This window comes from Erpetoichthys calabaricus, chromosome 4 (assembly GCF_900747795.2).
Source record: "Erpetoichthys calabaricus chromosome 4, fErpCal1.3, whole genome shotgun sequence".
Taxonomy (NCBI): Eukaryota; Metazoa; Chordata; class Cladistia; order Polypteriformes; family Polypteridae; genus Erpetoichthys; species Erpetoichthys calabaricus.
In genome coordinates, this window is record NC_041397.2 from 120,147,812 (window position 1) to 120,173,668 (window position 25,857).

Genomic DNA, 25,857 nt, shown 5'->3' on the forward strand with positions numbered 1-25,857 from the left:
GTGTCTTTGCTTATGTATTGGGATCTCTGTAACAATGTCTTCTGTTTTTGTACTTTCCTCCTACAAACACACTTCTCTGGCTCTGGGATAATAAAGTCTACCTAACCTAACCTACAGTATCAAACAGCCTCATGATGACTATAAGCATTAATTTCCCTTTTTTAGGCAGCACGTGATGAAACAGTACATCCTTAATATCACTTATAGTGAAAACAAACACCACATCTGCCTATTACATTAATTTTTTAAATACAAGAATCCTCACCCATGTTGACTAGTACAATGGGACAATAATGTCCTGTATTAGTACAAATTTGAGGACATTAAATTTATACTACAATAAAACAATTTACAAATGTTTTCAGCGTTTGACAGCCTCATATTAATTCTATTCTCCAGTAGCATTTAAAGTTGTCAGTGCATGTGTTTGTTTCTGCAAACTCAGTAGCCACTTTAACTGGTGTGACTAACTACAATTTAATATATTCATTCTCTTTTTGTTTCTCTTTTGGATTGTGAGGAAGAGAAATTTTAGTATGACTGTTGGAGAAGCCACATAATATATGACTGTATTGGGTTTATTGGATTATGGTGAGTGTATTCTATGAACAAGTTACATTGAACTGTAAATTTAAAAAATACTAGGGGGCTTCATTCGCCAACCCCCGTGTTTGGTTTTCCGGATATACACTTTTAAGATTTTTTTTTTCTTTGAATTGTTGCTATTTCATTAGTTTCACTTTTATTTCAGAACTTATGTAAAAACAATATTTGGAATCTTCTGAGTCCCAATATGCTGAATCTATTAAATGAGGTCAGTGAGACATGTGTTTAATGACTTTGTACCATAATTCAGGATAGGTTTCTCTTTTTGGAATTTCAGCACAGACAAAGCAATCTACATCATCAGCAGTTAATTGTATTTTTTGCAAAGTAACCAATAAATGCATGTGAGGTAAAACACGTTTTTGAAATTCTCTGACTTAAACTTACAATATTTACATACTTCTGACATATCACCTGTGTCCATATATTCGATCTCTATTCACCTTTTAGTTATTTCTCCAAGTAATAATTTTTCTTTTTTTGTGCTAATGCGATGTTTACTTTCTTTTTTTAACACCGTCGTTTTTTCCTGCTTTCATATTCTGTATCTTGCTCTGCATGTGTTTCGCGCCTACATTTTTTTTTTGAGTGTTTTGAATTCCAGTTTTTATTATCTCTAACCTGCTCTGCATGTGTTTGGCCCCTTTGTTTTGTAACCTCTTTATGACGTTTTACTTTGTTTTCTACTCTGTCTTTTATTTCTGACCACGCTTTGTCCTGCTTTTTTTCAATGACACCTGGTCTGTGGTGATTATTTTCCCTTTTTCGAGTAATAATTTCCATTTGTTTGCGCTACTGAGATCTTTACTTTCTTTTTTTATACTTTCTAATTTTCCTACTTTCATATTCTTTAACTTTCTCCACATTTGTATCACGCATACATTTTTTTTTTGAGCTTTTCAAATTCCACTGCTTTCATAATCTGCTCTGCATGTGTATAGCGCCAACGTTTCTGAATGTGTTTATGAAGTTCTACTTTGTCTTTTACTCTGTCTTTTAATTCTGAGCCCGATTGGACGTGCTTTGTTTCAATTCCACTTGTTACGGGCTGATAATTACTTGCCTTATTTTCTGAATTTGCACCTAGATTATTTTTTCTTTTTTGCTCTTTTTTCTCTCCAATGCTTTTGAGTCTCTTTTCTCCACGCTGCTTTCTTCTTCACTTAGTTGTCGACATTTCATTTATAAGTATTGTCCTTATATGCTTTATATGTGCTGAGACCCTGGATCTGTGTGTGCTCAAATCCTTCACAAGACTGAATGTTTTGCTGCCCCGTTGTCTTATTTGATATTGATTGTAAGTAGGGCGTGTCTTGCAAGAGTCTCATGTTCTATGTCATTGTGAGATGGTCCTGGGTCAATCTCTTAGCACAATGTCTCATGTTTAAGGATCTTGCGGGTCTTTTAACTGTCTTCCGTGATCTTAACGTGAAGATCACGTCTCGACACCCTACTGTTTCTCTCCAGGATTTTTTTTATAATAGAGAGACACTTTTTAATTTGTTAAAGCATTGGAGGTACGGTACTCCATGACCAAGCAATTACAATACTTTGTACACATAAGAAATTAGGTATATTTATGCATATAACTCGGTATATCATTTATTGTAACAAAATGTGTTGCAATGAAAACCATCAAAACACTCATTCATTCATATCAGAAAAGGTTAGCATTATTTTTTAGCCAAATTTTTTTTCAAACTGTTTTCCTTTCTGCCATTAGTTGGTGCTACCACCCCACACAATAGTTAATTTAATGTGAATTACATTCTTATCTTTAGTATTAACAAAAACAGACACCACGACAGTGGCAAGTTATATTGCAGAAATGCTTTAAACACAGTAGGTCATAGTGGAAAATTGTAGGCTAACTACGGTTCAAAGAAAGTGTTGCACACTCCTGCCACTGTTATTTTTTCTTCTATGAAATGTGATTTCATCACCAGAAGGAATTTAGGTAACGCTGTTGAAATTAAATGTGCTGAAACAGTACTTGTATTTGGGCCCTGCAGGCATTACTTTTAATGTATATAATACAAAAACAGTGGACTTACGTTAAAGAAAAAATAATTATGACCTAAATATTTTTGCTTAGGGTGAGATAGTGGGAAAATAATTAACATTATTGCTTCACAACAGTATCCTGAATTCAAATCCAGAATCTTCTCATTGCCTAATTTTGATTTTATTTAACAAAAAAATCTGCCAATGTGGTATGCAAAATTAGGTGTGTGTAAGTGAGAGAACCTTGCAAAACAGCCTTGTGCCCAGTGCTGGTGTGAGAATCCCCATTCCCTTCGAGAGTCTGAATTGGATGAAGTAAATTTGAGGATATTATGTTATATTTCTGCTTGTAGACTCACTCTTCCCTTCTCTAACTTCCTGAACTCCACAATATTTCCCAAATTGGTCCTGTAGTACCTATGTGTCTTATGATCTCACTCAAATCAATTTGTTCTTCAAAGGCAAAATCTTGCCACTAACTGGACTCTTAAAGATACACTGAGCATGCTGCTTTCAGTTTTAATGTGCCAATACAGAAATTAACCTTCTGAATTTGCTTTTATTTATGAAATATATAAAGGATTTTTGTATTTTATTCAGATGAAATAATTAGTTTTCCCAAATTTTGGTTTTAATGATTCACAATTTCATTGTACTGGTACAATGGCAATAAAGGCTTCCTAATTTCCTAATGATGGCTGTTGTTAATTTAGCTACCTGGTGGAGAGCATATTTAAATGATATTAAGAAAAAAAGTTCTTAAAAATAAATTTTGCAAAGAGAGGAAAGGGAATGTTTATATTACTGTCTAATAATAAGGTCTAACCACCTTATTTGTCAGGAAATTTTTTTATAGGTTTATTTCTATTTTCTAGTTTTCTTAAAGATAATAAGCATTAATGGCATTAGCTTAACAGTTAGCTTTCTCAACCTGTTGCGAATTTATAGCTTGTTGAATTTCAGACAGCCTCAATGGTTTATCATACTCCTCTATGCCAAGTGTATAAGATGCATCACTTCTATTTTATTGCTGAAGCCTCACTCTAGTTACACTCCAACTTATGGTATTTCTAAAATATGCTCGCTAACTTTGGTTCAGACTGCACTGTTCATTTCTGCAACACAATTCCAAACCTCATTTTATGTATCTGAACTACAGTCTTGCTACCTTATTCTTCATGTTTGTGATGAGGATGGTGTGAATTAAAAAACAGTTGAGGTGTTTCGCATGTAGCCAAAAGATTAAATTCTGATTGTAATGACATCTGGACAATGAAAAGAAAAAAAAAGAAAATTCTTGAGAGATATTATTGCTAGATATAATGTTATTCAAGGACAGTAGTGAAGACTCCTCACATTCATCAGGGGCTCATTTTGCCATCAAATCAGGGGCTCATTTTGTCATCTTTGTCTGAAACTCTTATGCTATAACCAACTGACTAGGAGATGTCCCTGAATAAAAGATAAAAGACTATACACATAATATTCCCTATTTCATTAAGTTGATAATTGAATTGGTCATAGATATGAATGAAAAGAATGAATGAATGAATGAAGTGAATGACACAAGGCATAAAATAAAAGATGAAGTGAAATACTACCAACAGGAGCAGATCTACCATCATGGCATTCTGGCTGCATGCCCAGGGGCCCATAATGACAAGGGGCCTTTTCACCAAGATCCCCCCTCCACACATGTTGAAATGATTGGAGTATTTGTGCGACCAAATAATTTGGGGGACCCTTTCTGCTCCATAAAATGATCGAGTATTTGCAACTCGAAATGACCTAGCCACTCAATTGTTTGACGTATGATCAGCTGTGGGTATGTGGGTTGACTTAATCTTGCCTTGGCTACTAGAAAAACTGTTTCTAGCAAAAATTAGTAAAAAGTATAAAAAAAGAAATGTAAATTTGAGAATAAGATTAATATACTGCACCTGGTGAATTATGTAATGCAAATATTAACAAACCACATTGAATACCTGGAACTTATAGCATACACCATAAATGAAATGGTGACCGACTTATGAAAGTAAAACTTTTTATAATTAACATATTATGAAGACAGAAAGAGAATAAAGAATGTTAGAATTCTTGAAATTTTTGAAGGGGTTATAAAGTGGAAATCCCATGAAATACATGTCAAAATTTATTATTAAAATCCAGGCAGACATCATTAGGGAATCCAGAATTTGAAAGAGAACACAGCTTGCCTAGTAAATGTTCTCTGAGTGTTTTCATCATTAGATTTGAAAAAATTTTGGAAAAACGAAAATGTGTTATTCCATGCCATGCAGAAGCAAGACATTGTTTTTGAAACAATCAGATGTACAATTTTCTCAGACATTTTTGTAGCAACCACTGAAACAATGTAGTTAGGTACTGACTCCATACTGCAACAATCTTGTATGGCCTCTTATTTCCAGCTAAGCTGAGAGTCACTGTTAAACACATAAAACCATTCTTGACAGAAAAAATGTAAAAGACACCTCTTCCTAATATTCATAAACTTGAATTTGAGCTTTAAAAATAGATATGTTGCAGTAACCTTTAGAAACTAATTTACCATTAGTAAAATAGGACAATAGAGAGAAGAAGGAGAAGTATTAGTTTTGCTAAAACCTCGTACACACAACTAAATATAACTGCCTAATGCTCTCAGAAGAAGAAGATTAGTTATTGCTCATACACATTAAAACTTCAATGTAAGGAGTATGTGAAATCAGGCATATTTATCCATGTCACTTTATTCTATTTTGTGGTTGAAAAATATTACAAAGCCTTTAGTATAAACTTCTGTTATGTGATCTTACAGCAAAAAAATGTAAAATAATTAATAAAATTATTCTAAACTTGGATAAACTAAAAACACACAAGAAAGATGGGCAGTTTTCAATAATTCATTGAATAATAGAATTCATCTTAAAAGAACAGATACAATATTCATTAGTAAGTAGTATGCACTTGCATCAAAGGAAAATGCATTTTGAGTGCTTATGTATAAATTATGAAAACAACACATACAATTATTCATAAGGATCTAGTATTTACTTACATTAAAGGAAAAAGCATTTAGATTACTTATGGATAAGTTATGACTTTTTATATTTTTTGAACTTTTCAAACTTTTATTTGTTTCAAGTTATTGTTAAAATACACAGACTGTTCCTCAATAATACTAAGTGACCTTTTGAATAGTCTTAAAATAACCCTTCTCCATCAAATGTGAGAAAACAATAATGGGAGACAGTACTGTAAAAATTAGTCATTCAAGAAAGCCAAAATGGCTAGGAGGCTTATAGCAATTACATAACTAATTAAGAGATGCTACTGAACAGGCTAAAAAGAATAAATTGTCTCTTTTAGTGCATATTTATTGATCTCTCCATTATCCATTTGTCTTACTCTACTCAAGGTGCATGACCCTATCCCAGCTGCACTGAGCATAACACTGAAATCACACTGGGTCAATTTACAGTCACTAATTAACCTAAAATATCTTTTTAATGCAAGAGGTATAGCAAAGTTCCTAGAGAAATGTCCATGCAGCTTGAAGCAGTGTGTACAAACACCAAAAAGTAAATTCTTGGCTCTGGGTTCAAAGCCAGGACTCTCTAAGGTGCATAAACCACTGTGTCACCAGGCTATTTTAGGCAGTCATGAAGTTCAAATATTATTCAATGTGTTACTGTGGTCTGTATATGCAAATGCCTTAACTCATATAATCTACTTATTAAATGCTTGCCGTCAGGTGTAAAGAAGGCTGTAACACTGGTTGGGTTAGCTTCTATGTATATGTGTGAGTTGTGCATAAATACCATATATCCATCCATCCATCCATGTTCCAACCCGCTGAATCCGAACACAGGGTCACGGGGGTCTGCTGGAGCCAATCCCAGCCAACACAGGGCACAAGGCAGGAACCAATCCCGGGCAGGGTGCCAACCCACCGCAGAATACCATATATATGTATATTTATATATGCACCCTCCAAAATTATTCACAAGTTTGATGAGGTTTTAGAGTTAATATGCATGTTTAGTTTTCTTCAAATATTTCTCTGTGTACTTTTAATTCAAAAGCTGTATTCTTGTCTCATCCACTTCATAGTTCTATCGAAAACAGGAAGCATTTCTTTAGACAGGAAATAGTGGAGATTTGAACTTAACTGTTTAAGCAGATATTCTAGCTTACTTTAAGGTACAACTGTAACCAAAGTACAATTTAACCTACTACCTAATCAAATAGATCAGACTGTTTAAATTAGTCTAATTTCATTTCGTTTTATGGAATGTGTTGTTCAATAAAGTAAAATCACTCTTTTAGCTTTTCTAAAAGATCATATTTTTCTAAAGGCCATTGATGTCACAGTTGCTTCCATCCCACCAGCTGTGCTAACAAAGTATGCAGCATCAGTCTCCTGCATTTTAATAATTGAATTACATTAGCAATTTCCATGGACTGAAACCAAAAGTAAAGTGGAACTAATGCATCCTAAACATAATAGAGACTGTAAAGCAATTTAACTAAAAATAAAGAAATATTTTAAATCCAATAACACTTGGTTATAATATTATATTCTGTAGGCGGTGGGATTAAGTATCTGAACTGCATAAGACAACTCTGCAGGATGAGTACCAAACACTGATCCTCTGAGAAAGTGAGTGTGCTTCTTACTTAACCAGTATTCTAAAATTAGAAAACTATAAGCAGACGTACTAACACTTGTTCATCTGACAGAAACCATGATCTACATAAATACACATCTTTTTGATATTACTTTAACCTCTTAGATAGATAGATAGATAGATAGATAGATAGATAGATAGATAGATAGATAGATAGATAGATAGATAGATAGATAGATAGATAGATAGATAGATAGATAGATAGATAGATAGATAGATAGATAGATAGATAGATAGATACTTTATTAATCCCAAGGGGAAATTCACAGATTCACAAATTATATCATGTTCAAGGAAAGGAGAGAGCACAATTTGTGATCGGCTGCATCATTTTTTCTCATATACTTGTGTTTGGCTCCTACGATAATATTAAATACTATCCATTCCACACAGCTCCACCCACGTAGTAATGAAACAAGACAAACTTTAAAGATCAATAAACAAAAAGGTATCGCTAGCTAAGCGGTAGCAAGTTACGCTTCAAAACACAGATGTAGACCGACTCCCCACTCCTGACATCATGCTTCCCCCTCCCCTCGACTCACAGCCTCTGTCTTGGATTAGCACAAATATATCACTCCTGCAAGCAAACTATGATTCATAGCATGATGAGAGAAGTTGCAAAATTAACCAGAATGTTCAAGCAAATTCTAGAAAAAAACCCAATCTAAATCTGTTAAGTAGATTTCTCATTCACTAGCTAAGCGGATGTAAGATACGACCCCAGGCTGGTTCATGAGTGAGGAAGGCCTCGCCCCCCTTCCCTTGGCCCACTGCGTCTCTTTCAGATTTGCACAAATAAATCAGTGCCGCAACCGAACTAGAATACATAGCGCAATGAGAGAACTCACAAAATCAACTGGAATGTTCAAGCAAATTATAGAAAAAAAACTAAATCTAAATCCATTAAGTAGTTCGCTCATGAAAAGCAGACAGACATAGAGACACTGGATTATATATATATATATATATATATATATACTAATAAAAGGCAAAGCCCTCACTGACTGACTGACTCACTCACTCACTGACTCACTCATCACTAATTCTCCAACTTCCCGTGTAGGTAGAAGGCTGAAATTTGGCAGGCTCATTCCTTACAGCTTACTTACAAAAGTTAGGCAGGTTTCATTTCGAAATTCAAAGCGTAATGGTCATAACTGGAACATATTTTTTGTCCATACACTGTAATGGAGGAGGCGGAGTCACGTATCGCGTCATCACGCCTCCTACGTAATCACGTGAACTAAAAACAAGGAAGACATTTACAGCACGAGTCACACGCGGGAACGAAGGTAAATGACGTTAATTTTTGACTGTCTTTTAATACTGTGTAAGCATACATATTAACACATGTGCAATTAAACGTGTGCATTTACGGGGTGATTTCTCAGGCTTAAAAGCTCGCCTTTTACTAAAAAGGTAAATGCAAAACTATTTTCAATCAGTTTATTGAAACGCTCCCGTTAAGGATTGCAATAACATATTCGCGAGATAAAAGAACGAAGTAGGGGGAAATGGAGGAACAGCCGCAAACAGCGAAGAGCAAAAAATTAATTAAACAATTGAGAACGGAGCGAGTTAAGCATACAAGCATGTTCATAAGGGAAACAAAGCACGGTGTAAAACGTAAGTTTAAATTAAGTTTATAGAAACGCTCCCGCTGCGGATTGCAATAACATATTCGCGAGATAAAAGTTTAATGAGAACACACGAGGTATAAACGAACCACACGCCGTGGCGCAACGTTAGGGGCAACAGTTTCAACCATTCTATGATCTGCTTCTCGCAACTGAAAGACGGCACATGGCGGATGTTAGCCGACTTGCTGACCGCAACGTTAGGGGCTTCAACTATGGCGCTGACGCCACATCTCAGTGCCAACACTTTGCAGACTGTACTTAAAAGACACGCCCTCCTCACTGGACAGTTAAAAACACCAATCAAACTAACGATGACATCAAGTATTACCCAATCAAAAGTAGGAAAGGAGGCATCTTCATAAAATGCGTGTGGGATGATTTGCATGAGACGCTGCTTTAAAAAAAAAATGATAAAAAAAATACGGGATACATCCCGTCCAGTATTGATTCAAAACGGGACGCGCAATTTCATTCTTAAACGCGGCACGATTCCGTATTTTAAAGGACGGGTGGCAACCCTACAGTGCCAGGTAACCACCCATACAATCAGATTGTGATTCAGACTAGGAATGCAATGAATGTAATTACCCCGATCTACATACAAGGCGAAAGTCTTGCAACATTCAAAGATGATAGTTTGGGATAAGTACACCATACAACATAAAAGAGCTTATGAAGCCTTGAACCGAAAAAAGCAAGATCTCAGAGATCGTAAAAAATAAAATAGGAGGTAATGTCGTTTTACTCGCTGTAGATTTTAGTCAAACATTACCAGTTATTCCACGAGGGAGACTAGCAGATGAACTCAACGCGTGTTTAAAATCCATGCTTCTCCCACGCTCGGTTATATGTCGCGTGTTCTCGGGTAGGTGCACCAAAAAATGTATACATTTAAGCATGTAATGGGCAAACAAAAAATGAGGTATACCCGAAGGCACTGCAGTAGTACTTAATGTAACTTTACTTCTTAAATGGTAATGTTTTACTGTTAAATAATTTATACGCTTCTTATATGTTGTTCAAATTCTTTTATCAAAATACCACTGACAGCGCAATGCACGATAACATGGAGTGAATACACCATACGCATCCGCCCACGGCTGCCCTGCTGTGCGCAGATAGGAGTTGATTCTACAATAAAATAAAATAAAGATAAAAAGAGTAAAACAATCATCACCCATAAAGCGTGTGTGTGTGTATATATGTGTATATATATATGTTGATATGTGGATGTGTATATGTATATATATATATATATATATATATGTAGATATGTATATATATGTGTATATGTATATGTATATATATGTTTATATGTGTGTGTGTGTATTTTATATATATAAAACACAGCAACACTCATAACAATGACAACACAATTACATTGACAATCATGTTACGTTATTTTTAAAATGTTTCCTTTTTTTTTCATAACCTCTTTAACACACTACTTCTCCGCTGCGAAGCGCGGGTATTTTGCTAGTATATATATATATATATATATATATATACAGTAATCCCTCGCTATATCGCGCTTCGCCTTTCGCGGCTTCACTCCATCGCGGATTTTATATGTAAGCATATTTAAATATATATCGTGGATTTTTCGCTGCTTCGCGGGTTTCTGCGGACAATGGGTCTTTTAATTTCTGGTACATGCTTCCTCATTTGGTTTGCCCAGTTGATTTCATACAAGGGACGCTATTGGCAGATGGCTGAGAAGCTACCCAGCTTACATTTCTCTTTCTCTTGCGCTGACTTTCTCTGATCCTGACGTAGGGGGATTGAGCAGGGGGGCTGTTCGCACACCTAGACGATACGGACGCTAGTCTAAAAATGCTGAAAGATTATCTTCATGTTGCTATCTTTTGTGCAGCTGCTTCCTGAAACGACATGCTGCACGGTGCTTCGCATACTTAAAAGCTCGAAGGGCACGTATTGATTTTTGCTTGCTTGTTTTTCTCTGTCTCTCTCTCTCTTTCTGTGCTCTTGACGGAGGGGGTGTGAGCTGCCGCCTTCAACAGCTTTGTGCCGCGGTGCTTCGCATACTTAAAAGCCAAACAGCCCTATTGATTTTCCTCTGCCTTTATGACAGTCTCTGCTCCTGACTCCTTTGAAGAGGAAGATATGTTTGCATTCTTTTAATTGTGAGACGGAACTGTCATCTCTGTCTTGTCATGGAGCACAGTTTAAACTTTTGAAAAAGAGACAAATGTTTGTTTGCAGTGTTTGAATAACGTTCCTGTCTCTCTACAACCTCCTGTGTTTCTGCGCAAATCTGTGACCCAAGCATGACAATATAAAAATAACCATATAAACATATGGTTTCTACTTCGCGGACTTTCTTATTTCGCGGGTGGCTCTGGAACGCACCCCCCGCGATGGAGGAGGGATTACTGTATACAGTATATATATATATATATATATATATATATATATGTCGACTAAAACATACATATCTGCTGTCAGAATATATGATGATGATGGTGCAGCACCCTAATACCTGATAAGCTATTGCATAAAATTATACTTAACTGTCTGTTGACCAATAATATTACAGTGAAATATACCACCATTCCCTTGAAAGGTTTCTTCACATAAAGAAAGTAGGACATTATTATTGGGAAATGAGAAATTTTAATAAAAAATACTTACCTTCGAAGGGACTCTGGGATACAAATAGGACGAGGGCCTTTTGGCCACCCAAAGAGACTGAACCACTTCTGCACTGCATACAGCATCATCCGAAAAAAATGTCCTTCCTCTGTGTTCTCCATAGGAAAGGTTGGAAATCCAAAGATATTCTTGAAGCCTTGTTGGTCTGTCTCATCACTCTTTTTAACACTTCCATTTAGATTTTCTTCAGCTGATTCTAAAAAAAAAAAAAAAAAATCAATAAATAATGTGTAAAACATGGAATTTGTCCAAATTATCTTTTCAGTTAATTCCACTGTGATAGTTTTTTTGACTTATTTTTATATTCTGTAAACCAAACTACATGCATAACAAAATGTAATTATTCTATTTGACTTTATTACCATTTTAAAAACATTAAGAAGACAATTAAGAATTAGAAACTTGCAAGCAAGCTTGCTCAGTAGCTATATAGTTTAAAATCATATGATATTAAGGTGTTTTATTGAATGTAATAAAGAAACATTAAATATTTGTATGTATTACACAGGTCCGAGGGCCTCATGTATAAATGGTGCGTACACACAAAAATGTTGTGTACACCTGTTTCCATGCTCACATCACGATGTATAAAAACTAAACTTGGCGTAAAGCCACGCACATTCTCACAGCAGCTTCCCCCCGTTCGTATGCACTTTTCTGCTTGGTTTTGCAAAGTGGCAGAACCCAGTGTCAAAGATGTACTACTGTTTTTGTGTGGTCTCTCTTTTTTCAGATTCGCATCGGTGGGATTTATCAAATATATCAAAATTAACTGCATATTGTTAACAAATTTAATTCACTTGATACCATAGCTGCTTTAGCATTGTTACTCTCAGTGCACTACTCAGAGTATTTTAATCCATTGTATGATGTGTGTGGTATCATAGCTGCATAGCAGCTGATCGGAAAGCATTATGTCAGGTTGTGTCAAGAGCGCAGAGGATTATCGGGATATAGCTTCCAGCCCTGGAGGACATTTATAGCACATGCTGCGAAAGGAAAACCACCAGCATCTACATGGATTCCAATCAGCCATACCACACTCTATTTGAACTTCTCCAATCCTGCAAATGCTTTAGAGCCTTTTCTGCACAGACCCTGAGGCTCAGAAACAGTTTCATCCCAAGAGCTATAAACACATTATATCAGTCCATCAAGTGCTCCCGGTAGAACTGCTTGTACTTATAATTACAATTGCCTCACTGTAAACTGCGCTACAACTGTAACATTGTAAAACCTGAGCCACTTTATTAACCATTTGCACTATCTGCACTGTATGTACATGTTTATTATACTTATGCTTTCACATTATCCATCCATCCATCCATTTTCCAACCCGCTGAATCCGAACACAGGGTCACGGGGGTCTGCTGGAGCCAATCCCAGCCAACACAGGGCACAAGGCAGGAACCAATCCCGGGCAGGGTGCCAACCCACCGCAGTTTCACATTATATATTTTTCATTTTTTTAATCATATTATTATTATTGTTATTTTATCATTTTATAGAAAAATAGATTTATAGAAGATTTGCAAATTGAATCTCATTGTACCATACAATGACAATAAAGGAATTCAGTTTCAATTCAATAGAAGAGAATGCATATTTACAGATTATGATATCTGGTTTCGATGTCCTCTTGGAGCTGTGAGCTGTTAGAAAAGTAGGATGTATACCTGATATCATTTTTATGATGAATCCATTAAAGTATGCATATTACATTTTACAGATAAATTATTAACTTCATTTAAATTACATGTATATGTACTGTTAATACTTAAACAGGTGAGGGTGCGGTGGTGCAGCGGTAGTGATGAGCTGGCGCCCCATCCAGAGATTATTCCTGCCTCATGCTTGATGCTTGCTGGGACTGGCATGATCCTATATGGCGGGAATAATTAAACTTGTATAATGAAGATTTTCCAATGTTCCACAAACATTTTGAGGAATCGGCAATCTAAGCTTGCAGCTGGTTTTACATTTATTGCAGAGCTCATTGTGGGGCGATTGGTTACATGAAAATAGAAAACGGAAGGATGGGAATTGGGGGTTGCTACATTTGGCAGAGTCAGTACTGCTACATTAATCCATTCAGGGTCACGCATATCCCAGCAAGTGTCTTGCGGGAGGCAGGAACAATTCCTGGACAGGGGAGGCAAAAACAATCCCTGGACAGGGGAGGCTCATCACTACCGCTATGCCACAATGCTTTAATGCATTTCATCTTGAAAATGATATCAAGTATACATCTTACTACTCTAAAATGTTCAGAGCGCCGTAATATCATGAATATAATGTATTCAGTGTGGTGATCAGTGCCTGCATGCTCCTGTCTGCGGAAGAGAAAGCCCTTTTAAGAAGCACATAAATACATAGAATACACACCATTTAATGTGCTACTTTAGTTACAATGGGATTTGAGAAACTCTAGTAAATTAAACATCTATTTTAAGATGAAGTTTATGACGTTCCACTTTAATGACAAAATAAACAAGATTAATGAGGAAATTTTGAGATTAAAGTCGACATTTTTTTCTTCACTGTGTCCCTGTTTTTTTTTTTCTTTTCTCTGTGCCCTAATACGCTTCCATATGCCACTCAGACGGTAGGCTACCACTTGCATTTTCATTTCAACTTCAACATCTGACCACTTCTTTTATTTTGGGCACTAAGTGACTTTCTGAACTTGAACTTTTGGGTCTCATTGCAATAAGCTCCTTCTGTTATTTCTACCACTGCCTAAGCCACGAAAAAGTGTATTTTTCCTTGCCTCCACTTCACTGAGTAGGACCTCCACTTTGCATTTGGTAAAATTCTTCTTTTTTATATGTGCTTTTGCCATTGTCTTTTAACAAAAGACTAAACTGAAAGGGCTAGTTTTGTTGATTTACATATTCAAATATGCAAAATTCTGTGAAGAGTCGGGTTTGGGTGGCAGGTATGTGCACATCTATACTAATAAAAGGCAAAGCCCTCACTGACTGACTGACTGACTGACTGACTGACTGACTCATCACTAATTCTCCAACTTCCCGTGTAGGTAGAAGGCTGAAATTTGGCAGGCTCATTCCTTACAGCTTACTTACAAAAGTTAGGCAGGTTTCATTTCGAAATTCTACGCGTAATGGTCATAACTGGAACCTGTTTTTTGTCCATATACTCTAATGGAGGAGGCGGAGTCACGTATCGCGTCATCACGTATTACGCCTCCTACGTAATCACGTGAAGTGAAAACAAGGAAGAGATTTACAGCACGAGTCAAACACGGGAACGAAGGTAAATGACATTAATTGTTGAGTGTCTTTTAATACTGTGTAATTGTTGAGTGTCTTTTAATACTTTGTAAGCATACATATTAACAGATGTGCAATTAATCGTGTGCATTTACGGGGTGATTTCTCAGGCTTAAAGCTCGAAGTGATCACTCGAGTGAAGGCAGCTTCACAAAAAAAACAGATCCTTAACAAACTGTTATTGGTATATTTTACCTCAGTTTTAAAAGGTTTTCTTCTTAATAAAAATTTAAAAGCAGAACTTCGCCGGTGCGAACCGCGGGGATTTGAGCGACTGACGCATACAGACATATTCATGAGTGCAGGTTCTTCGGAAAGAAAGCACCGTGTAAACCTAAAGTTTAAATTAAGTTCATAGACCTACAAAAGGTTGCCATTGATTTCAGGCAAGATTGCTTTTCTCCTGTACAACTATACGTTGCATTCTCAAGAGTGTGCTTGCACGGCTTGGTCATATTACAACCGGAGTGCTGAACTGACAACGTGATATAAAAACAGAACAATCGTAAAAACAGGATTAAATAAAAAGGCTGCTTCCGTTGGCAAAGCAACGAAAAAGGAAGACCTTATATGACGTTCGTTTATAAAACAGCGGAGACGCTGTGTGAAGTCAGCTTCACAAAAAAACAGATCCTTAACAAATTGTTATTGGTAGATTTTCACTCAATTTAAAAAGGTTTTCTTCTTAATAAAAATTTAAAAGCAGTACTGTACTTCGCCGCTGCAAAGCAAGGGAATGTATATAGATAGATAGATAGATAGATAGATAGATAGATAGATAGATAGATAGATAGATAGATAGATAGATAGATAGATAGATAGATAGATAGATAGATAGATAGATAGATAGATAGATAGATAGAGATACTGTATATATATATAGATAGAGATATATATAGATAGATAGAGAGATAGAGAGATAGATGTGAATGTATGTAGATATGTATATATGTGTATATATATGTAGATATGTAAATATGTATATGTATATATATGTGTCTGTATGTGTATATAAATATATATATATATATATATATATATATATATATATATATATATATGTGTGTGTGTGTATGTATGTATGTGTGTATATGTATGTGTATATATATGTTGATATATGTATATATATGTGGATGTGTATATGTATATATGTAGATATGTGTATATGTAGATATATATATAAGTATATATGTTTATGTATACATATGTTTACATAACCTCTTTAACACACTACTTCTCCGCTGCGAAGCGCGGGTATTTTGCTAGTGTGTTATATTTCATGCTGACCAGGATTTATGTATCGGAAGTGCATGGAGGTTTGCTTATGCACGGTTTTGTGCAACTAAATTTTTTTGTGCGTACACACATTTACACTTTTGCCTGTGAGCCACGTTTTAGTGTGAATTCTATGCACAGCATTATACATGAGGCCCTGGGTGACTGCATATTTCTCTGTGCCTACACAAGTCTTTCTCTGGGTACTCTACTTTTTCTCATACATCCAAATAACAGGTTTATTTGATGATATGCCAAGTCCAAAATGTCCCTGAATGAGTGAGTGGCTTAACAGTAAAATTGGAAACTTGCTCAGGAAACTGTCCTTTTTTCCCTTGAAAATGAACAATACAAAAAAGTTCCTTATGGAACTAATTCCAGAGTTGCCCAATAAGTCAAATGTGGTTATAAACACAGATAAACAGGCACATATACACACACACAACATACTTACCTGGAAAGGATTCATCACATGTTGAGCTCAGGACAATAAAGGTTGAACTTGAAGAAGTACTTCGAGAGTGAGTAGCAGGGGTGTAGCATGGATGAAGAATAGCTTCTCCGGTGTTCTGTTTGCCATTTACACCATTTAGACAGCCTTTGAAACAAAAATAATAACCAAATCAGTTTTTATAGTTGCTGACTTTGAGAAATAGCATCTAAAAAAAGTTTTCTTTGTATTTCAACGTGAAAAGAAATTTCTAAATAAATAAGCCTTGGCAATAAACAAGCACTTACCATACTTCAGTCTTCATTCTGCACAAGTTGTCAGGTCATGTTACTTTGGTGCAAGTTTGGATTTATACAAAACAATTCAGTTTATTCCTACAGAACGCATTTCCATATATCAGTATATGGTGGTTTACAATAATTCTAAATATATTAAATCTCAAAAGCACCAAACCTAATGCTGACACAAGCTTATCCCTCTGCTGCTACAAATCTCATATATTGTACTAGATGATTGTATTATATTGTTTTATATTGTACTTTGAGTTGAGATCTGTGTATTTTTATGTTTTTTATATTTTGCTGTAGTATGCAATTGAATATAATGTAATCTAATCTACATGAAATAAAGAGTTCTGGTATCTCTTCATCTGAGTATGGCAATAAAATGTTTTGTCTGCAGTAAAACATTGTACATTGTTTAGTACAGGGTTGTTTTGGAAGTGAAAACAGCAAACCCACATAACTCTAGGTAAAAAGATTAATTGCAAAAACAAATTGTGCCCTTCAGATTAAACACACGCTCATTTTTCTGGTAAAACTTCACAAAACCCGTCATGAATATTTTAAAATATGCCATTGTTGTTCAGTAAAGATGGTGACAGTAGAAGCAATATAAGTGCAGGGCTATGCTCTCTACTATGCAATGACACTTTTTATATATATTATATCGGTACTGGTAATACTCCACACATCCTTTTTCTTTTCTTTTTTTTTATTGATTTTATTGAAATCACACAACATTCTATACAAAAAGATCAATTTTACAAGAATAGGATTGAAGACGAATCAACCCCACCCCTGAGAAAGAGAGCATGGGCAGCAGAATAAAACTTAAACCTAGTAAAAATAAGCAAATAGATAGATTAATAAGTGAATATAGATAAATGGAGAAGTAAAGAAAAAGAGAGAATAGGGAGAGAATCTGCTTCCTCGGTGATTTCAAAGCTTATTCTAAAATGTTATTGATTAGATCCTGACAGGTTTGGACAAATTTCTGCACAAAACCTCTAAGTGAGAATTTAATTATTTCCAATTTCAAATAATATATAACATCAGTTACCCACTGACTTAAAAGGGGAGAGTTAGGATTCTTCCAGTTGAGTAAGATAAGTCTCCGTGCCAATAGTGTAGTACAGGCAATTACAGTTTGTTTGTTCTTCTCCACTTTAAGCCCATCTCGAAGAACACCAAACACAGATGTTAGTGGATTAGGAGGGATTGTGACACCAAGGCTGTCTGAAAGGCATTTAAAAATCTTGGTCCAAAATGATGTTAATTTGGTGCAAGCCCAAAACATGTGACCCAGTGAGGCTGGAACTTGTTTGCAGCGCTCACAGGTTGGATCTTGCTCTGGAAACATTTTGGACAATTTTAAGCGTCACAGATGTGCTCAATATATCATTTTTAGTTGAATAATTGTATGCTTTGCACATATGGAGCTCGAGTGAATTCTCTGCATTGTCACCTTCCACTCCTTTTCTGATATGTTAAGGGAGAGATCTTTTTCCCATTGTCCTCTTGGATCTTTGAAAGGGAGGGACTGTAAAATAATTTTATATATTGCAGAAATGCTGTCTGAGTCCTCGAAACTTAGCAATATTTTTTCCAGAGGTGGGAGATGAGGAAAACTGGGCAGGCTCTGTTTAACAAAGTTTCTAATTTGAAGATAGTGAAAGAAATGTGTTGCTGGAAAGTTAAATTTAGAATGCAATTGTTCATAGGATGCAAAGACGTTGTCTATGTACAGATCTCTAAGTGATTTAATCCCAAATGTTTTCCAGACATTAAAAACTGTATATGTTTGCGAGGGTTGAAAAAGGTGGTTTTCGTGCAGAGATTCTCTATCTTAAAATGCTTCCTACATTGGTTCCATATTCTGAGTGAAGCACAATTGGGTTGTTAGTATATTGACAATAACATGCATTTATTGGGGCACAAAGCAAGGAATACCTGTATAAGGATGAACTGCAGGATACTATTTAAATTGCAGACCAAGCCTGCATATGTTCATCTATTTGTGTACATGTCCAGGTTTTAATATGTTGTATGTTTGCTGCCCAGTAGTAAAATTGAAAGTTAGGTAGAGTCGTGCCACCTTCTGCCTTTGGCCTTTGTTGGGTCGCTCCTTGGATACGTGGATGTTTTGAATTCCAAATAAATGAGGTTATGGTTGAGTCTAATTTCTTAAAGAACGATTTATTGATATATATTGGAATATTTTGAAATAAAAAGAGAAGCTTAGGGAGGATATTCATCTTAACAATGTGTCACGCACAAGCGCATGGGGAGCAGCTTAAGGACCTGATGCACACTGCGACAAGTTGTGCCAGGGGACAAAGTCAGCGTACTAACCTCTCTCTCTCTTTCCCTGCAGAAAGAACGAAGCAAGCCCGCCATAGCCCTGCCCGGACAGCCCAAAGAGCAACACTTTCGGGTTCCTTTCTTTCCTCTGGTCCCCAATGATGACGTACAACACCCATACACCACCACGCCTTCCCAGCATTCCTCACTTCTAATTTCCGGTCTGCCACTTTAAATTGTCCATCCAACCATCTGTTTTTTGTCTTATGATTTTGGAAATATTATTGGACCCAAGTTCTTTGTTGCAGTATATGGGGCTAAAAACCCCAAACCTTGATTATTGACTGTCTTTTATTACAGTGGCATAGCCGGCATGATAGCGAACACCCGACAAGATGCACCCGACAAGATGACAGAAGGGTAAGATTTAAACAGCGACCTAACCACTCTGGCTAACGAGCTCCAGGCGCTCAAGGTGGACCAGGCAGCCACGAAGGCGGAGCTCACGGACGACTGGCAGCGGCAGAGACAGTAAAGCTGGAGCCTGCACGACCTCCGCCTCCTCCTATTATTCCACTCTCGGAGGCGGATGACATTGAGTCGTACCTCTCGACATTCGAGAGGACGGCCACCCGTATTCAGTGGGAGCGGGCAGAGTGGGCCTCCATTTTGGCCCCGTACTTAAAAGGCCCGGCGCAGCAGGCCTATCATGATCTTCCTGAGGAGGAAGCCGCCCAATATGACCTCCTTAAGGCCGAAATCTACAAGCGCTACGGTGTAATCTCCGACCAGCAGGTGAGGGAATGGCGACACTGGAGATTCGACCCCAGCAGCCCGACTCGGGCCCAGGCCTTCGAGTTCTAGGGCAAGATCGGACGCTGGCTACGGCCAGACGTCAATCAGGCTCGACAGGTGGTCGAGCAGGTTGTCTGCAAGGCGTTTATATACGCCATGCCAGACTACTTCGCCCAGCAGGTCAGGAGACATCCTTTTCAGTATATGAACGGCCTTTTGGAGGTGCACGAGCGACAACTGGCGGTGTCCCGACTCGCGGGGTCTGACAGGGATGTGTGGCCACCCCGGAACCCACCTGTCGCGCTCCGGAGGCTCCGGTTAAACCAAGGGACCGGCTGCCCACAACGCCGCGCTGTTTCAAGTATGGTGAGGTGGGGCATATCGTCAGCTCCTGTCCCCTCAACCAAGAACCCATGGATTGCAGCGGGACCAAGGGTGAGAGGTATTGTGCTCTGTCTAATCCTCTGGCCGTCAACAATACGGGATTGGTATTAATAAATGGGTACTCGGTGGTGGCGTTATTCAATTCCGGGAGTAACATTACCACTGTTGCTCGCCGTTATGTTTTACCGCGACAGTGGAGAGCTCCAAACTCGAAGGTCACTTGTACAATTGGGGAGACCAGGGCGTACAGGTCCGCAAAGTGCTTCATAACCTGGGAAAGGGAACCTAGAGAGATATTTGTTGCAGTGTTAATTTAATTAATTTAATTTTATTTATTTATAAAGCACTTTAAAAATAACCTCAAGGCTGACCAAAGTGCTATGTAAAGAAAAACAACACATAAACACATAAGAACTGAAGAGATTCTTAATAGAAAGTATAAAAAGTATACAAATAGCCAACATATTATACAGGGTTAAAAGCCAGAGAGTAAAAATGTGTTTTTAAATAGGATTTAAAGGCAGCTAGTGAAGGAGCCTGCCTAACGTGCAATGGCAAATCGTTCCACAGTTTTGGGGCTGCAAATGAAAAAGCTCGATCACCTCGGAGTTTGCATCATGCCTTGGGAATGCGTAAAAGCATCTGGTCTGCTGACCTGAGAGAGCGAGATGGTACGTAAGGGTGCAGCAGTTCCGACAAATTAAGAGGGGCACACCCATTAAAAGATTTAAAAACAAATACAAGGATCTTAAAATGGATTCGAAAATGAATTGGAAGCCAGTGGAGGGAAGCCAAAATCGGGGTAACATGCTCATGCTTTCTTGTGCCAGTTAAAAATCGAGCAGCAGCGTTTTGCACCAGCTGTAGGCGAGCCATGGAGGCCTGTGTTGCCCGAACCCCCCTTCCCAGTTATACTAGGACAAGACTGGTCAGAAAGTAACTGCGGTAAAACTGTTACCACTCTGAAGCCTCAGTTGAGTCTGATTATGGAAGGGGAAGGATCCCTCCCAGCTGCTCCCATGCTGTGCTCTTCGGCAACTAGTGATGACGTGGATGGTCTGGGAAGTACAATCAGAAGAAGTTCTAGGTCGAGATGAGGTTCACCCCGATCCACTCGCCGGTGTGGAGTATCAGTTTCAGTCCACGCCGGCGTCCTTTAAGAGAGAACAGTGGAACGATGATTCCCTGAAGTTTGCCAAGAATGTGATCGTGACCGTGAATGACATATCATTAGCTGAGTCCACACCACCGGGACCCTACTTTGTATTGGATAACAAATTGCTTTATCGAGTTGCGGAACACGAAGGTGAGGTGCGGAAGTTGTTGTTAGTCTCACGGACCTACCGGCAGCAAGTGTGTGAACTAGCACATGCCCACCTCTTAGGCACCTCGGGGCCGAAAAAACACTGGAAAGAGTAAAGCTCCGGTTTTACTGGCCCGGGATCAATGAGGAGGTCCGGCGTTTCTGTCAGTCCTGTCCGGTCTGTCAGCTACGCCAAATTCCCAAGAGGGACCGCGCTCCTCTCGTCCCAATTCCCTTCATAGATGTGCCATTTGAAAGGATCGGTGTCAATCTAGTAGGACCCCTGGAACCTTCGAAGCGAGGCCACAAATATATACTGGTGATGGTCGATTATGCAACTCGATACCCCGAAGCGGTTCCCCTGCAAGTTGCCAATTCAAAAAACATTGCACGGGAACTAGTGGCCCTTTTTTCCCCGAGTGGGCATACCTAAAGAAGTCCTTACGGACCAAGGTACACCCTTTACTTGGGATACGTTCATGGAGGTTGCCAATTTACTCCGTATTAAGCATCTCAGAAAGCCAGTATACCACCCACAGAGAGACGGGTTGGTGGAACGTTTTAATCAGACCCTGAAACAGATGCTCCGCAAGGTAGTCAAAGCGGATGGTAGGAACTGGGACCAACTTTTACCCCTGGTACTTTTCGCATATCAGGAGGTACCACAGGCCTCCACTGGGTTTTCCCCCTTTGAACTCCTGTATGGACGCCAGTCCCGGGGCATTTTGGATGTATTAAAAGAAGGTTGGGAAGGGGAGGCACTTCCCTCCACCAATATCCTAGAACATATCGTGCAGTTACCCCTACGCGAATTTCAGCCGGGAGACCGCGTAATGGTGCTTGTGCCCAGTTCTCATTCCAAGCTGTTGGCTCATTGGCAGGGCCCTTACAAGGTTAAAGAGAGGAAAGGGCTCATAGACTACTTGGTGCTCCAGCCAAACCGTCGACCGAGCGAAAGGGTTTATCATGTTAACCTCTTGAAGCCCTCAAGAGATCGGGAGGAGCCAAATCTCCCCGGGCCATCCCTCTCCCTTTTCTCAGAAAAAACCCGCCTTAACCTCAATCCCAATTTGAATCCCCACCAGCAACAGGAGCTCGAGGGAGCAATCTGGTCTGTCTCCGAAGTGGTCAGTGAAGCACCAGGAAGGACCTCGCTGATTCAGCACGACATTGTGACAGACCTGGGGGTGGTAGTCAGGGAATGACCTTATCACCTCCCGGAGGCAAAATGTGTCGAGGTGGAGCTAGAGATACAAAGAATGTTGGACATGGAAAGCCATAGCTCCTGGTCCAGTCTTATTGTCCTCGTATCTAAGCCAGACGGCTCCTGGAGATTCTGTAATGACTTCAGACGTCTTAACCAGGTCTCCAAGTTTGATGCCTACCCTATGCCCCGAGTAGATGAGCTTCTCGAGAAGCTGGGGACAGCCCGTTATCTGACTACTCTTGACATGACCAAAGGATACTGGCAGATTCCCTTAACGGCATCTGCAAGAGAAAAGACAGCTTTCAGTACCCCTAGTGGACACTGGCAATACAAGGTCCTCCCATTTGGGCTGTACGGGGCACCAGCAACTTTCCAGCTTCTGGTAGACAGAGTGCTACGGCCCCACCAGTCCTATTGTGCCGCCTACCTCGATGACGTCGTCATTTTTTCTGGCACCTCTGAGAGGAACATTTATTGCAGGTATACGCTGTCCTCCTGACACTAGCGAGAGCCGGGCTCCGTATCAACCCTTAGAAATGTTTTTTCAGTTTGAGCGAAGCCAAATATTTGGGCTACCTGGTGGGTGGGGGACTGGTGAGACCACAGTGTTCTAAAATTAAAGACATCCTTAAATGGCCCCATCCGATGGTCAAGACACAAGTGCAAGCTTTCTTAGGACTAGCGAGTTATTATCGTCGGTTTGTACCTCATTTTTCTGAGAGGGCAGCACCCATGACAGATTTAAGAAAGAAGCAGGCCCCTTTTCATGTGCCGTGGAATAGCGAGATGGAACATGCATTCAGTGACCTAAAGATGGCTCTCACGTCGGCACCTGTTTTGAGAACACCTGACTTTTCTCTTTCTTTTCTCCTCCAGACCAATGCTTTGGACACAGGTCTAGGTGCCATGCTGAGCCAGAGGATTGACAGTGTCGAACACCCCGTCAAGTACCTTAGCCGGAAACTGTTGGACCGGGAGACAAGATATGCAGCAGTGGAACGGGAAGCCCTGGCCATCAAGTGGGCGGTAACATACCTGCGGTACTACCTATTGGGTCGAGAGTTTACCCTGGTGACGGACTATGCCGCTCTCCAGTGGATGGGTCTGCACCGGGACTTGAACCCTCGGGTCACTTGGTGGTTTTTGGACTTGCAGCTCTACAAGTTTACCGTCACTTATCGCCGAGGTAACCTTCAAACCAACGCTGATGCTCTCTCCCGGGTTCACAACCTCTCGGTTTGGGCTGCCCAACCCGATGGGTCTGGGCTGAAGGGGGGGGGTCATGTCACGCACGCGCGCATGGGGAGCAGCTTAAGGACCCGACGCACACCGTGACAAGTTGTGCCAGGGGACAAAGGCAGGGTACTAACCTCCCTCTCTTTTTCCCCGCAGAAACGACAAAGCGCCACCGCCATAGCCCTGCCCGGACAGCCCAAAGAGCAACACTTCCGGGTTCCTTTCTTTCCTCTGGTCCCCAATGATGACGTACAACACCCATGCACCACCACGCCTTCACAGCATTCCTCACTTCTAATTTCCGGTCTGCCACTTTAAATTGTCCGTCCAACCATCTGTTTTTTGTCTTATGATTTTGGAATTACTATTGGACCCAAGTTCTTTGTTGCAGTATATGGGGCTAAAAACCCCAAACCTTGATCATTGCCTGTCTTTTATTACAAATGTTAATTCTTCCACCTAAAGTGAGATGAAGGGTTGACCATCTATGCAAGTCTTGCTTGATTTTTTCCATACAGACAGCAAAATTTTGTTGATAAAGAGCTTTATGTTTACTTGTGATGTTCACCCCTAGATATTTAAACTGATCTGCGATGATAAAAGGGAAGGTGTCCAATCTAATATTGTGTGCTTGAGAATTCACTGGAAAGAGCACACTTTTATTCAAGTTAATTCTGAGACCAGAAATCTTCTGAAATTCTGCTAGTGCTGTTAGGACTACAGGCACAGTATTTTGTGGGTCTGATATACAGTATACCGTACCATATCATCTGCATATAGAGAAATTTTCTGTTTAAGTCCTTCTCTGATAATCCCCTTAATCTCATAAGCATTTCGAAAATGAACTGCCAGTGGCTCAATGGCAATTGCAGAAAGTAGTGGTGACAAGGGGCATCCTTGTCTGGTACCACATTCTAGTTTAAAGTAGTCTGAATTAATGTTGTTAATACAAACTGAAGCTTCTGGATTGGTATACAGTAGTTTGATCCATGCACAAATGTTCGCCAAATTTCTCCAATGTAGTGAAAAGGTAGTTCCATTCAATCATATCGAATGCCTTTTCTGCATCCAAGGATAATAAAATCTCTGGGATGTTTGACTTTGCGGGTGAGTATATTACATTAAACAGGCGTTGGAGATTGGACGCTAAATGCCGGTCTTTAATAAATCCAGTTTGATCTTGTGACATTACTGAAGGTAGCACTTTCTCCATCCTTCTAGCTAGGACTTTGGACAGTATCTTAACATCATTATTCAGAAGTGAAATTGGTCTGTATGATGCACATTGTAATACGTCCTTATTTTGTTTAGGAAAGACGGTGATTAATGCTTGACGAATAGTTTGAGGTAGAATTTTATTGTCTCTAGCTTCTAATGTTGCTAATATGACGGGAGCTAGCTGAGTGGAGAACTTCTTATAAAATTTGGCAGGGTAGCCATCGGGGCCTGCTGCTTTCCCACTCTGAAGTGACTTTACAGCATCTAGTAATTCTGGTAGCGCCAGAGGTTTATCCAATTCCTGTGCACTAAGAGTATCTATTTGTGGTATCTCTAATGTATCCAGAAATGTATTAGATTGTGTCTTGTCTTCTTTAAACTCAGTAGAATATAAGGATTTATAGTAGTCTCTAAACGTGTGCATTATATTTTTATGGTCAATGATTATATCTCCGTTTGTGTTGGTAATTGCTGGGATTGCATTGTGAACTTCTTG

The 25,857-nt window shown here is 38.8% G+C and overlaps 1 protein-coding gene across 1 annotated transcript in view; it reads right to left on the minus strand.

Annotated features, from left to right (window-relative positions):
- Window positions 1–25,857, minus strand: part of LOC114651130 (cilia- and flagella-associated protein 47-like) — a 622,279-nt gene that overhangs the window by 452,303 nt on the left and 144,119 nt on the right. Inside the window, 2 exon segments of the mRNA XM_051927333.1 lie at window positions 11,597–11,813; window positions 16,640–16,783. Coding sequence (XP_051783293.1) covers window positions 11,597–11,813; window positions 16,640–16,783 — 361 coding nt within the window.